At 43.7% G+C, this 14637-nt stretch overlaps 1 protein-coding gene across 1 annotated transcript in view; it reads left to right on the top strand.

Moving 5' to 3' along the window:
- Positions 1-13444, top strand: part of LOC139367562 (multiple epidermal growth factor-like domains protein 6) — a 110519-nt gene extending 97075 nt beyond the window's left edge. Inside the window, exons 24-34 of the mRNA XM_071105814.1 lie at positions 4306-4434; positions 4661-4789; positions 5180-5311; positions 5544-5672; positions 5866-5994; positions 6154-6282; positions 6645-6773; positions 7086-7214; positions 7373-7501; positions 7750-7878; positions 13224-13444. Coding sequence (XP_070961915.1) covers positions 4306-4434; positions 4661-4789; positions 5180-5311; positions 5544-5672; positions 5866-5994; positions 6154-6282; positions 6645-6773; positions 7086-7214; positions 7373-7501; positions 7750-7878; positions 13224-13297 — 1367 coding nt within the window. The 3' untranslated portion in view covers positions 13298-13444. The remainder of the gene's footprint in view (positions 1-4305; positions 4435-4660; positions 4790-5179; positions 5312-5543; positions 5673-5865; positions 5995-6153; positions 6283-6644; positions 6774-7085; positions 7215-7372; positions 7502-7749; positions 7879-13223) is intronic.
- The last annotated feature ends 1193 nt before the right edge of the window (positions 13445-14637 follow it).

The raw sequence follows: 14637 nt of genomic DNA, 5'->3' as shown, positions 1-14637 counted from the left end.
GTAGCTATAATCAACCTGGATTACTTTCTAAATTTTTTTTACTCTGATTACATAATTTTTATAATTGGATTATGTAATCCTGATTTATATGTAATCTGTTTAAACCCAACCCTGATCAAATTCTGACTAAATTTAGATGAAATCAGATGTTTTTAGGAATGTAACTGTAATCCAAGTACACTTTTTTTTTTTTAAGTAATCCAGGTTGATTACAGTTACATTCCTAAAAACATCTGATTTCATCTAAACTTGGTCATAATTTCAGTTGTTTAGTGCACCCTCAATTCTTGTCACATGTTCTCATCTCCACAAGATTCCATTGTCCTGCTAATCACCCATCAAGGGTGGACGGCTTCTTTTGTATTCAGACTGGTTGAATGAATAGGTGGCTTCCAAAACATTTCTACATGGCCCACTGGTCAATCAGAGAGTTGTCTAGACTCCACTTCTTGCTGCTTTGTAGCCTATTGACAGTTCACTTCCACTCTCTCTCCTTTGTGTGCTCGAGTAGTGGGAGAGAAAAATGCTTTCTGGTTGCACAACATTTCAAAATGCAATCGTGGGAAAAACATTGTTTCAAGCAAACCAATTTTGCTACTGTTGAAGAGAATACTGTCTCCGCTTTCTGTAGGTCTATATTTTATTCATTGGCTCTTATTATTGAGGGAAGGACACTTACGCCATTCACAGTGAGTTCATAAACCTGTACATAAAATGTATGGTTAGATATCAATTACACAGCTAATTATCAGCCAAAGTTGACTTAACAACCTAGCCAACTACTTTCTCAGACATTGCCAGATGTGATATTCCCACCAACGAGCACTTGGTGGGCAGAGTAATGGCTCTGCCTGTCAGCTAAACAGATAGAGGGCCCACGACAGGATGCTTTTAGTCACACCACAGCTGCCCCTTGGGGCAAGCCGCTTTACTCAGCGTCAAGCCAGAGGCATGCCTGCTCCCCATCACAGATTATTATTATATTTTCTATATATTGGATGTCATGGCAAAAGCATGAAAACGTGTTTTTGGAAAAGTACTTTAAATGATTGTGTGGGCAAAATGATTTCAGGATCTGGGTCCACAGGCGACAACAAATAAATGAAATCAAATTGTTTTGGTCATATACAACTGGCAGGCTTCTCACACAATGTAATAGTGACAAAAGTGAACAATCAAATCAGTGACAGTAAATATAAAATATAGTAATACTACAAATATGATTTTTTTAAACACTAAAGAAACATGCTAATAAAATAGAATAAGATCAAAAAAGACCATGTTTATTCATGCGCATAGTGAGTGGGGTAAAATTATAAAATACAGCGCAGTGCATTAGTAGCAGCATAGTTAAAATTATGAGCATGTACAGGAGTTAAGATAACATGACTATTGCAGTGGTCTGGTACACTATAGTAATTCCAGTGTGTACAGAATATGATTAATACAGTGAAATGCTTACTTTTACAGGCTCTAACCAATAGTGCAAAAAGGTGTTAGGTGAACAATAGGTAAGTAAAGAAATAAAACAACAGTAAAAAGACAGGCTATATACAGTAGCGAGGCTATAAAAGTAGCGAAACTACATACAGACACCAGTCAGGCTGATTGAGGTAGTATGTACATGTAGATATGGTTAAAGTGACTATACATACATGATGAACAGAGAGTAGCAGTAGCGTAAAAGAGGGGTTGGCGGGTGGTGGGTGGGACACAATGCAGATAGCCCGGTTAGCCAATGTGCGGGAGCACTGGTTGGTCGGCCCAATTGAGGTAGTATGTACATGAATGTATAGTTAAAGTGACTATGCATATATGATAAACACAGAGTAGCAGCAGCGTAAAAAGAAGGGTTGGGGGGGCACACAATGTAAATAGTCCGGGTAGCCATTTGATTACCTGTTCAGGAGTCTTATGGCTGGCTTCGGGGTAAAAACTGTCGAGAAGCCTTTTTGTCCTAGACTTGGCACTCCGGTACCGCTTGCCATGCGGTAGTAGAGAGAACAGTCAGATATTTAATGTAAATGCGTTATGTGTTAAAGTTCTGTGTGTGCTTACAAGTTGTTTCTGTTACGTTCTTAGCTGCTTGCCTACTAGCAAGCTGAGTCCTTAGCTTTAGGTTTTCCTCAGTCAGTCTTCTAATTTCCAGACAGATACTTTGCATTTCTACCCTGACAAAAATCACCAGGTTTTACTACATTACACTGGGACTAATACAATTATGTGTGTACAGTACAGCTGGGTTTTGCCATGGCACTAAATTAAAAACAAATCAGATTACATGAACAAATGGGCATGTTTCTCCTCTCAATGTAGATATAGTCATATTCCAACATAATACAGGAAAGAAGATGTTTAAATTGAATCTGTCTCCAGAAGGCTTCTTAGGTCTTTAGACAGGTTTGGATGATCCTTGGGGAAAATGTTCAATAGCTTTGAGAGTGCATTGTGGGAAATGATGTTGTCAATAGCCCACCATGTCAAGTTGATCTCCTCTTCACTATCTTCTTTAGTGTTTGAGGGTAAGTCATAACAGGGCTCACAGTCAGCCTCTACTAAAAAGTAGTTGGTTCTTTCCTGTGGCACAGGAGTTGCAGTTTCCCAGTTGCCTGTTGTATCCATGCCATGATTACTTGAAACAGCATCAGACATTGAAGCTGCAATTTCCTGCTTATCCCTCTCAGCTCCCTTCACGATTCTCCTCTTTTTACTCCAGTAAGTTGACATGGTTAACGTATCTTTCCTCGAGGCACCAAAAAGTAAGGCTTGTCTCTCAAGATGTCTGTAGGATCATTTTTAATTTTTTTTTAGCAAAAGTGGTAAAAAAAAAACTATGATCAAAAGTTATTGAACATGCAATGGTCAGTTTAAAATGATGACTCCATTATGAAATGTCCAAAGAACAGACACAGTAGGGTCTATCCCAAATCCAAATGTGTCACAGGTGAAATTGCATTTAAAGCAATGTTTTTAAATGAGTTTAAAAACTATTTGTTCTTTCTTTTCTGGTTAGTCAGGAACTCAAAAGTGAAAGAAAACAAACTTCTCAAAAACAGGACTAGAGCCCCCTCAAACCTACTTGTATTGCATTCAGTGCCAGCACAAGCTACATCACAGATTTGTTGAAATTACAGGATACATTTGAGACACATTTATATGTAGCTTTCAATAACATTTGTTTTAAATTATATTTTGTTTTAAAACTACAACAAATAAGGGAAGCTGTACAAACAAGTCACATTTATAAAGCATTTTGTAGTATAGTGTTATTCTTCAGCTGGGTTTATCCTGAGATGTCCAAAAAAATCAGCAGTTGGCACACAACACTGGAGATGTAGACCTTTTCCTTTCTTGGTGGTAACATCCCTCTGAGTGGACACGATTTGCAAGCAGCATGCTCCTGGATTGGATGGGGTTTTGCTCAAGGACCAATGGAATGTCCAAAAATGTACTTAACTCCACCCAACCGGGAACCTGCCACCATCTCTGCCGATTCACTTGAAAAAAACAAATACAGTATATCTTCATATTTAAAAAAATATACTCACTGTTATGCATGGGAATATTTTGGAAAAGATTTCCAAAATGAAAATCTGATTTGCTGGGGTTTTTATAGTCTTTTATGTCCAACAAAAATACAAAATAAAAAATGATTATTTGCTCAGAAAACTTGGGGGTCCAAATAAAATCACCCGTGTGCCAAATTCGGCCCGCGGGCCATCATTTGGGAAACCCTGGCTTAAACTTTGTGAGTGCTATGCAGTAGCATGTCTTTGCTTTTTACACTGTGTTTATGAGAGATATCATTTCTTAATTTATAGCTTAAACATTGTGAGTGTTAAATAGGATAGATAGCACATCCATCTTTTTGTGTTATTCACACTATTTGTTTATTAGAAGAATGTAGCATAGTTTATAGATTTCTTTGAAAGGTTTAAGGCTATATTTGTCCGTCTCTTGCTCTGTTGATTTTGAATTTGTGTTAGCCTATTTGAAAGCTGACAGGCACTTTGTTTTGCAACTCTAATATCTTTATGATGTTGCCTTCTGTTCTCGTTTTTATTTATCGATAAAAGACAGTAATCAGAACAGTGGATGTGTTTGTGCATGCTTAATCATAACAGCGTAATAAATAAATCATGTTTTTTTGTGGTGTAACCTACAGAAGGATATTGGCTCCAATCCAAGGGGGAAGCGCTCTGTCAAGCGGTTGAATACGAGAAGCCACAGTGCAGACGAGAAGAAGCACTTTGATGACAGCAGTTAAAAATGTTTATGTTTTTTGTGCGCTTGTGCCCTACACAGCATGTGAGGCTGGCCTGTTTGGCCCAGGGTGTGAGGAGCAGTGTCGATGTAAACATGGGCCCGTGTGTGACCACGTCAGCGGAGTGTGTGTGTGTCCTCCTGGCTGGAGGGGACCTCTATGTGATAGAGGTAAGGTCAGATTGTTGACCTAGGATCAGATTAGCCTTTTAGATCATAATGAATGAGATTACATGAACATGGGGAGACCTGATCCTACATCAGCGCTCCCACTCTGAGGCTACTATAACTGCATTGAACCTATTTATCACAAGGGCCTGTACATACTGTAAATTATAAGCAACAGACCACACGCATTGACTTAATTGAATGTATGTGATTTCCACATTCCCCACAGCCTGTCTACCTGGCTCCTATGGGAAGGACTGTGTGCTACGTTGTAACTGTCCCCACGGCACTTCCTGCAACCACGTTTCTGGCGAGTGTGGCTGTCCTCCTGGATCCACTGGCAACGGCTGTGAGCAGAGTGAGTGACTTGGAACAGACTAGTCTAGCCTGTAAGCCCGAGGGATAGGAGAGTAGAATAACACAGAATGATTCCTCCCGTCCTTGGTTCCTTGAGGTTAGCACCGGTCTATAAGAATCTTTGTGATACTTTCCCCAATCCAACCATTTCAGATCTGTGATAACCCCAAGGAAGGAAGGATATGTTTCTGAAGTATTAGAAAAAAGGGCCCGAGGTAGATATGCAGTATATGTATTGGGGTTTCTGAATGAAACGATAGTAAATCTACGTACAGTTTCCTTATTACTACTATCCAACATGTAGGCACACCTTTTTGTGTAGCGTACTGAAAAAGTGCATATATCAGGATATTGTATGGGAGCCAACTTGTGTTATGTGTTTCTCTGCCAGTATGCCAGCCTGGCACATATGGGCTGAACTGTAACCAGGTGTGCCAGTGCCCTGGCACCAACCAGCTATGCCACCCTGACACCGGCCTCTGCTACTGCACCCCCGGTTACCATGGTTACAACTGTATTCAAGGCAAGCACCCCATCACACACATTAACGCACAGACACACACTTCCTGAACCAATGTCACAAAGGAATTCCATTGTTGAAAGTTTAACTTACTATAGTCATAGGTAGGCCCAGGAGATTTTCCACAATGTGACCTGATCAGTAAACACTCTTGACTTTAGTTATGACCTCACCTGATTAGAAAAAACATTGATGTTTAAACACAGCTAAGTTCTGTGTGTGTTTGGCTTGACAGAGTGTGACATAGGACGGTACGGCCCAAACTGCGAGCGGCTGTGCCAATGTAGGAATGCTGGTGTGTGCCAGACCACCACAGGCACCTGCCAGTGCCTGTCTGGCTACATCGGAGCAGACTGCAACATCCGTGAGTGCCAGCGTGTGCCAGCGGCATGGGCATATCCATAGGCTACAGTTTGTTATTTACCAAGTATTTATTGTAACATTAAAAAGTAAAATGGTAATTGTCATTCATTTTTCATCCTATAACACAAGCACTACCAAGTAACGTTTTGTATGGTCTCCTCTCTTTCCCTACTCTTTTCCTCTGGTTCTACCAGCTTGCCCATCAGGGCGTTATGGGCAGGACTGTGCCAAGGTGGCTTTGTGTGGGGAGGGGGCAAGGAGTGACCCAGAGACGGGCAGGTGTGTGTGCAAGGGGGGCCAGCGGGCAGAAGACTGCGGACAGGGTAATACACACACTGTAACACACACAGTTGATTCCTGCTCCACAATGAGTGTCATATGTAATTATCCATCCAGTCATGTTTTATTGACAATCTTTGGCGTTTGTGCGCTTGTGTGCGTGCTGGTGCCTGCGTGTGTTTGTGCCTGTGTGTGTTTCTCAGGTTGTGCCCAGGGTTGGTATGGGGTGGACTGTGGCCAGCGCTGTAACTGCCGTAACAATGGTATGTGTGACCCAGTCTCTGGAGGCTGCACCTGCGGACTAGGCTGGACCGGACCCAGCTGTGACAGAGGTGACCTGACCAGACCTGGCTATAAATACTATTCTAAATCTTTAAACTACTTTGAACATTTGCTTTAGCCTGCCTGGAGTGCCAGGTGGGCATGGTTTTCACTTTTGCGTCAATTCTATAGGTTAGATTGCAACAGACAACCTCAATCAAGCACAGACACATTATTTGAAATGATTTCAAATATTATTTGAACCCAGGTCGTGGCAACCATGGTCAACAGCTCACATTTCCCATTCTCCTCATTGTGTTGTGAATTGATGTGAAGACTCCATTTAAGTGCCCCTGATATCATGATGAGCCCATGACACAATTCCATTGCGTACCCGTTATAAGGTGTGTGTTTCTGTTGCTCTGTCATTCAGAGTGCCCCTTAGGGAGTTACGGGGCCAACTGCAAACTGTGGTGCGATTGTAATAACAATGGGACGTGCGATAGAGTGACGGGAGAGTGCCGGTGTGACCCGGGATACTACGGTCACCTGTGTGAACACGGTAAGTCAGGGCCATTCAGTTACTGCTGCTTTGAGTGGATCAATGAATCATCAAATTGATCATGTGAAATAACTCAGTTTGAAGAAATCAATGAATCAATGTATTTCGCTACACCTGCTGAAATATGTGTATGTGACCAATACAATTTGATTTGAATGTAGATAAAACAGTTAGTATCAGAGTTTAGGTTTGAAGGGTTCGGTTAGGAGAGTGCGAAACGATGTAAGAAAGCTATTCAAGGCGTTTTTTGAATGCTCTTTCTTAGGTTCTAATGTTTTACTATCCTAACTTCCTGCTCTATGTTCTGTCTAGCCTGCCCTGCTGGTTTCCATGGCCACCGCTGTCAGTTCCAGTGTAAGTGTCGAGGCCACGCCCCCTGTGACCCCAGCACAGGGCACTGTCTCTGCCCTCCTGGTTACCATGGATACCGCTGTGAGAAAGGTGAGAAGGATTAAGTTGAGTTTTAGTAGATACAATTGCTTAATAATGTGGTTGTAACTGTTGATAAAGTGTGACTGTTACATGCCCCAGTCATAATTACTGCTAAGATGTTGTCTCCTGTGTCAATGTGCTCCCCTCCCTCTCGTTCCCTGTCACAGAGTGTGAGCAGCGTCGTTTCGGGGTGGGCTGCATCCAGTCATGTGACTGCGAAGGGGACACCCCATGTGACCCCATGACCGGCCGTTGTCTGTGCCCCCCAGGGAAGATGGGCACGCATTGCGACACAGGTAGTAGATAGATAGTTGTTTGCTTCTTTTCATTTAAGTAGTATGGTTCATCAACATCTGTTTCCTCAAACGACTATGTGGCGAATCCTAACTTCCACTTACTGCAAGTCCAATTTTCACTTAGTCTCCCACTAACATCAATGCAGTTAGACTTAAGTCAAAGTAAGGATTCACCCCTATAAGCTAAACAGCACCATAATCTAAAAGTGTTCTCACAATTCCCGTTTCCCTGTCTGGGCTTTGTCCAGATTGTCCAGTGAACCGCTACGGCCCGGACTGTTCTGAGAGCTGTGAGTGCAGGAATGGGGGGTGGTGTGACCCACGGAACGGCCGCTGCATCTGTCTACATGGCTGGATAGGGCCCACCTGTCAGGAAGGTAAGTGTATTGATAAGGAAGAAGGGACAGAGCATGGACCATAGAATGAGGAATTATTATACTGGAATGGACATTAACATTAACCTTTTTATTTTGGTAAATGGCTGACCATTTTGGATAAAGGTCAGCCATGTAGTTAGTCAACCATGGGTTGACAGTGCTATGATAAGATAGAGTAAAATAATGAATTTGAATCATTTATCTGCACCGTATGTTAGCTATCTAGACAGACAGTTTTAGAGGAATGATTCCATAAATGTTTCTAACGAACTGCCAATAAGCCAACATTCCATTCAAACAATGCAGCCAATCAACAGCCATACACTGGCTGAATTCAGTTGATGATAGGCAGGAAAGAGAGGAAGGCTCTCCACACCACTCTCTCACTTTAGTATCTTACCTAGTTATTTTATGATTATCACATTTTTGCTCTTTTGTAGCTTTGGCAACTAGGTATGTGTTTTCTATACCAGTTCACTCCTCTACCTGTAGGCTTTACAGATGCAGCGTTTGGAACTGCCGATCTGCGGTCAAGAACGGCAAGTTCATCTCAGCATATGCTGCTCTTTAGTCCCTTGACTTTTTGGTCCTGATGGAGACATGGATCACCCCAGAGAGCACTGCTACTCCAGCTGCTCTCTCCTCATCTGACTATATTTTCTGTCATAGTCCAAGAGCATCTGGCCATCATTGTCGTGGCACAGGTCAACTCATTTCTCCTAACTGGAGATTTTCTCTTTTCTCCCTCTCTAACCTGTCCATTTCCTCATTTGAATTCCATGCTGTCACTGTCACTAGTCAACTGAAGCATAACATTGTTTTCATCTATCGCCCACTAGGTGCCCTTACAGATTTCCTCAATGAGCGTGACACCTTGATAAGCTCATTTCCTGATGATGGCTCACTGCTCTTCGTACTTGGCGACTTCATTTCTTTCCAACTCTCTTTCCCCTCCCTGTCTCTTTTGACCCCACCCTTTCCCAAACCCGTCCAACTCACAAGGCAGACAATATGCTTTACCTCATCCTTTCCCAAACCCCTCCAACTCACAAGGCAGACAATATGCTTTACCTCATCCTTTCCCAAACCCCTCCAACTCACAAGGCAGGCAATATGCTTTACCTCATCCTTTCCCAAACCCTTCCAACTCACAAGGCAGGCAATATGCTTGACTTCATCTTTACTAGAGCCAGTTTGCCTAATAATCTCACTGCAACCCCCCTCTAGGTCTCTGATCACTACTTTGTTTCCTTTTCTCTCTCCATTTCCTCCAAACCTAGCCACTCAGCTCCTACCCAGATGGTCATGCGCCTTTCCGCATCCTCTGACTCGCACTGTCCCTTTTTTTTTCTTCCTGGCCAGCTAGGCCCTCCCATCGTGCTCTGTGGCTGAGTGACTCATTGCGAGCTTACAAAACAAGGCTGCAGGCAGCTAAGCAAAAATTTAGAAAAACTAAACTTCCAGCGGACCTATCATATTTTCACTCCCTCCTCTCCACCTTCTCTTCCTCTGTATCTGCTGCTAAAGCCACTTTCTATCAATAAAAATGTCAAGCTTCTGCCTCTAACCTAAGGAAACTATTTTCCACCTTCTCCTCCCTCCTTAATAATCCTCCATCCCCTCCCTCCTCCCTGACTGTGGACGACGTTGTCAACCACTTTGAAAAGAACATCCACTCCTCATTCACTCAACCTACTGGGTCCACTGGTCCCAGTCACACAGAACTACCCTAGGCCTTTTTCTGCCCTCTCTGTCCAGATGAAATCCTGCAACTAATGGCTGGCTGCCCGAAAACATGCCCGGTCGACCCCATCCCCTCCTCCCTTCTCCAGTCCATCTCTGGAGACCTTCTCCCATTCCTCACTTCCCTCATCAAATCATCCCTGACCACTAACTGCGACCCCTCTGATTTCAAAATGGCCCGAGTCGCTCCCCTCTTCAAGACTCATCTGACATCAAAAACTATAGACCAGTACCCCTTCTTTCTTTTCTTCCAAAACACTTGAGCTTGTGTCACTGATCAACTCTCTCATTATCTCTCTCAGAATGATCTTCTTGACCCTAACCAGTCAGGCTTCAAGACAGGTCACTCAAGTGAGACGGCTCTTCTCTGTGTGCCAAAGCGGACTCTCTCCTCTGTTCTCATCCTCCTAGATCTATCCACTGCCTTCGACACAGGGAACCATCAGATCCTCCTGTCAACCCTCTCAGGGCTGGGCATCTCAGGTTCTGCACTCTTGGGTTGCATCCTACCTGGCAGGCCGCTCCTATCAGGCAACGTGGAGAGGATCTGTGTCTGCACCACGTACTCTCACTACTGGTGTCCCCCAGGGTTTGGTTCTTCTGACACCCAGGTGGTGACACACATGTCTGCATGCCTGGTAGATATCTCCGCTTGGACGCTGGCCCACCACCACAAGCTCAACATCGATAAGAAGGAGCTGCTTTTCGTCCCTTTTCATCCCCTGCACGCTCAGAGACTTCTCCATCATGGTTGGCAACTCCCTCCCAGAGTGCAAAGAACCTTGGTGTGACCCTGGACAACACCCTGTCATTTTCTGCAAACATCAAAGCAGTGACTCGCTCCTGCAAGTTCATGCTCTACAACATCCATATTGTCAGACTCTACTTCACACAGGAAGTGGCGCAGGTCCTAATCCAGGCTCCTCCGGACACCCCTGGCTTCCAGTCGAGACTTGCATTCACTACAAGACTATGGTACTTGCCTGCGGACCAGCAAGAGGAACTGCCCCTCTCTGCCTTCAGGCTATGCTCAAACCCTACACCCCAACCCGAGCACTCCATTCTGCCACCTCTGGTCTCTTGGTCCTCCCACCCCTAGCTCCCGCCCAAGCTCTTCTCTGTCCTGGCACCCTAATGGTGGAACCAGCTTCCCCCTGAAGCTAGGACAGCAAAGTCACTGCCCATCTTTCCAAAGTACCTGAAACACTACCTCTTCAAATAGTATCTTAAATAATCCCCCTCCTCACCTCGAACCCCTACCCCTCCTCACACATAGACGCAAGAAAAGTTCTTGACCCAGCACTTGCACTTGACCTCCCCCTTTCTAGCTCTGACTTGGCTGATAGATACTTTATTGAGGAAAAGCGTACTGTGACAAACCTGTTCAAGATTAGGAGACTTTGTCACAAATTAAGCGGGAAACCGTCACTAAAATCCCCCCAGAATGAGAGTTCTTTCGAACAGGACAGTACCTGTGTGTTTGTTTCTCCATCTTGGTCCACACAGGCCACAAGCAAAGTCAAGGATGGCAGGGTTCGGTACACAAATCGGGTTCTCGGTAGGTCCAGGTCCAAACGCCAACAGGTCCAAACAGTCCAGCTCATACACGGTAAATCCTAACGATATATATATTGTCTCTTTCTCTATGGTTCACAGATCCTTCCAGCCCCTCCACTCTCTATTCCTGGTTTGTCCTGACCCCTTATCTGTGGGTCGGCCCCACCTTCGGAGCGTTCCCCTTGCTTCTGGGAATTGTAGTTTTGGCAGTCGGCCATTTTGTGATCTGTAGTTCTGATCGGGGTGGCCATTTTAGTGAGAGGGCAGAGCCTGTTTATTAGTTCTGCTCTCACATATCTGCCATTTATCATTCGACCCCCTTCTTTGCCACAGTACTTACTATGCCTGTGATATGTGGTTGTCCCACCTAGCTGCACTACACGACTAAAGGTATGTGGACACCTGTTCGTCGAACATCTCATTCCAATATCATGGGCATTAATGTGGAGTTGGTTCCACCTTTGCTGCTACAACAGCCTCCAGTCTTCTGGGAAGGCATTCCACTAGATGTTGGAACATTGCTGCGGGGATTTGCTTCCATTCAGCCTCAAAAGCATTAGGGAGGTTGGACACTGATGTTGGGTGATTAGGCATGGCTCGCAGTCGTAGTTCCAATTCATCCCAAAGCTGGGGTTGAGGTCAGGGCTTTGTGCATGCCAGTCAAGTTCTTCCACACCAGTCTCGACAAACCATTTCTGTATGGACCTCGCTTTGCGCACAAGCTGAAACAGGAAAGGCCTTCCCCAAACTGTTGCCACAGAGTTGGAAGCACAGAATCATCTAGAATGTCATTGTATGCTGTAGCATTAAAAAATGAAAACAGCCCCAAACCACTATTCCTCCTCCACCAAACTCTACAGTTGGCACTACATTGGGGCAGGTAGCGTTCTCCTGGCATCCACCAAACCCAGATTCGTCCATTGGACTGCCAGATGGTGTAGCGTGATTCATCATTCCAGAGAATGCGTTTCCACTGCTCCAAGAGTCCAATGGCAGCGAGCTTTACACCACTCCAGTGGACACTTGGCATTGCTCATGGTGATCTTAGGCTTGTGTGCGGCTGCTCGGCCATGAAAACCCATTTCATGAAGCTCCCGAAGGAACAGTTCTTGTGCTGACATTGCTTCCAGAGGCAGTTTGGAACTAGGTAGTGAGTGTTGCAACCGAGGACAGATGATTTTAACACGCTACACACGTCAGCACTCTGCAGTCCCGTTCTGTGAGCTTGTGTGGCCAAACGCTTCACGGCTGGTTTGTTGTTGTGCCTAGTTGTTTCCACTTCACAATAACAGTACTTACAGTTGACCAGGGCAGAAATTTTACAAGCTGACTTGTTGGAAAAGTGGCATGCTATGACAGTGCCGCGTTGAAAGTCACTGAGCTCTTCAGTAAGGCCAATCTACTGCCAGTGATTGGCCATGGAGATTGTATGGCCGTGTGCTCGATTTTATATACCTGTCAACAACGGGTGTAGCTGAAATAGCCAAATCCACTAATTTGAAGGGGTGTCCACATACTTATATATATTGTATCTTGAGATGAATCCGCTAATTGTAAGTTGCTCTGAATAAGAGTGTATGCTAAATTACTCAATGCAAAATGTAAATGATAGGACTTAGACAAGTTGTAAATGCAACAAGTACTGATGTTGCATCATATAATAGCACTGACAGCTTTCCAAGAAAACAAAAACTGGGACATTTATGGTAATTTAATAGGATCTCTATGGCTGGGACAGACGGAGCAGTGCATTATGGGTACAGTAGTACATCATGCTATAAAGCATGGAGGAGAACTAGGAGAAATATCCCCCTGGTTCAAGTGCTATACAAACACAATAACATGTAAAGAGACATTTAAGATAATATCTAAGCAAACTTCCAACACACTTTACAATAAAGCTATAAAGTGTTAGATAAAAAACATGCAAGATGTAATAGAGGCTAAATAGATTACTAAAACAAAACAGATAGCTTTAGACTGAATTCCTATAAAACAGCTTTCACTAAGAGTGCTCTCTCCTCTCTCTGTCTTCTCGTCTGCAGGAGGGTCCCTCACGTCTCCACAGCTGGGCAACAGAAATCAAAAAAAGAGTCACTCACACACTGTCCCAGTATAGCACCCCCTACTGACCTACCCCCAGCCTCATACAACTGCGGCCTACTGGTCACCTCTAGAGATCACAGAGCTCAAAACTGAACTGAAGCACTCAAAACAACAACAGACTGTTTTGTACAGAGAAGGGAGTGCTATGGCAGGGCCTTGGTGAACTGGAGATGCCATTTTGCAGCGTTGTCTGATCGCAGACTTTTGGAGTTCAGATAACACACTACCCTTGACATCACGGGGATGACTGTCCTATACTCCATCTTACAGGATGGACTCTTAAATGTGCTCCAGAGTTAACAGGCTGGGATAATTGTTTTTGCCTGCCCTGGATAAGAGGACATTTCTGGGTCAAATGCCAAAAAGGATAAAGTCATGCGAGGTTTACAGAATTATTTACTGTAAAATACAGTTGTTGAATATCATGTACCATGCTTAACAGTTGTGTATTTGTGTGTACATTGCATGTATGTTGTGTGTATGTAAATGTGTTCATGTCTACAATTCAATCATGTTGTACGTATACTCACGATATGGTCGTACCGCATTGGAAGTCGGTATTTCTTTGAACATTGAGGAGATTTGCTTTACGCTCATAGCATCTTTTAAAGTAGTTGTAGTCATCCTTACTGGCTTCTCCAAAAACAATAGGCTACTCACACGCATGGTCCATTTGAATTGTATCTTTACAGCCACCAATGCACTATACAGACTCTTATGGCACAGTTGATTTATAAATCAGAAACCATTCAGAATCGTTTTCATCTGAATGAAATGCTCTACAGTATTTGGGAAACCTGGAATGGTGATGATGACTTGCCCACAGGTCAATATGCCTTAGTCTATACACCTTATTTTACATGTACAGTGGGGCAAAAAAGTATTTAGTCAGCCACCAATTGTGCAAGTTCTCCCACTTAAAAAGATGAGAGGCCTGTTATTTTCATCATACTTCAACTACGACATACAAAATGAGAGAAAAAAATCCAGAAAATCACATTGTAGGATTTTTTATGAATTTATTTGCAAATTATGGTGTAAAATAAGTATTTGGTCAATAACAAATGTTTATCTCAATACTTTGTTATATACCCTTTGTTGGCAATGACAGAGGTCAAACGTTTTCTGTAAGTCTTCACAAGGTTTTCACACACTGTTGCTGGTATTTTGGCCCATTCCTCCATGCAGATCTCCTCTAGAGCAGTGATGTTTTGGGGCTGTTGCTGGGCAACACGGACTTTCAATTCCCTCCAAAGATTTTCTATGGGGTTGAGATCTGGAGACTGGCTAGGCCACTCCAGGACCTTGAAATGCTTTTTACGAAGCCACTCCTTCGTTGCCCGGGCGGTGTGT

This window comes from Oncorhynchus clarkii, chromosome 16 (genome assembly GCF_045791955.1).
Source record: "Oncorhynchus clarkii lewisi isolate Uvic-CL-2024 chromosome 16, UVic_Ocla_1.0, whole genome shotgun sequence".
Classification (NCBI taxonomy): domain Eukaryota; kingdom Metazoa; phylum Chordata; class Actinopteri; order Salmoniformes; family Salmonidae; genus Oncorhynchus; species Oncorhynchus clarkii.
Note: the sequence above shows the minus strand (reverse complement) of the source record. Positions and strands in the feature narration are given on the sequence as shown.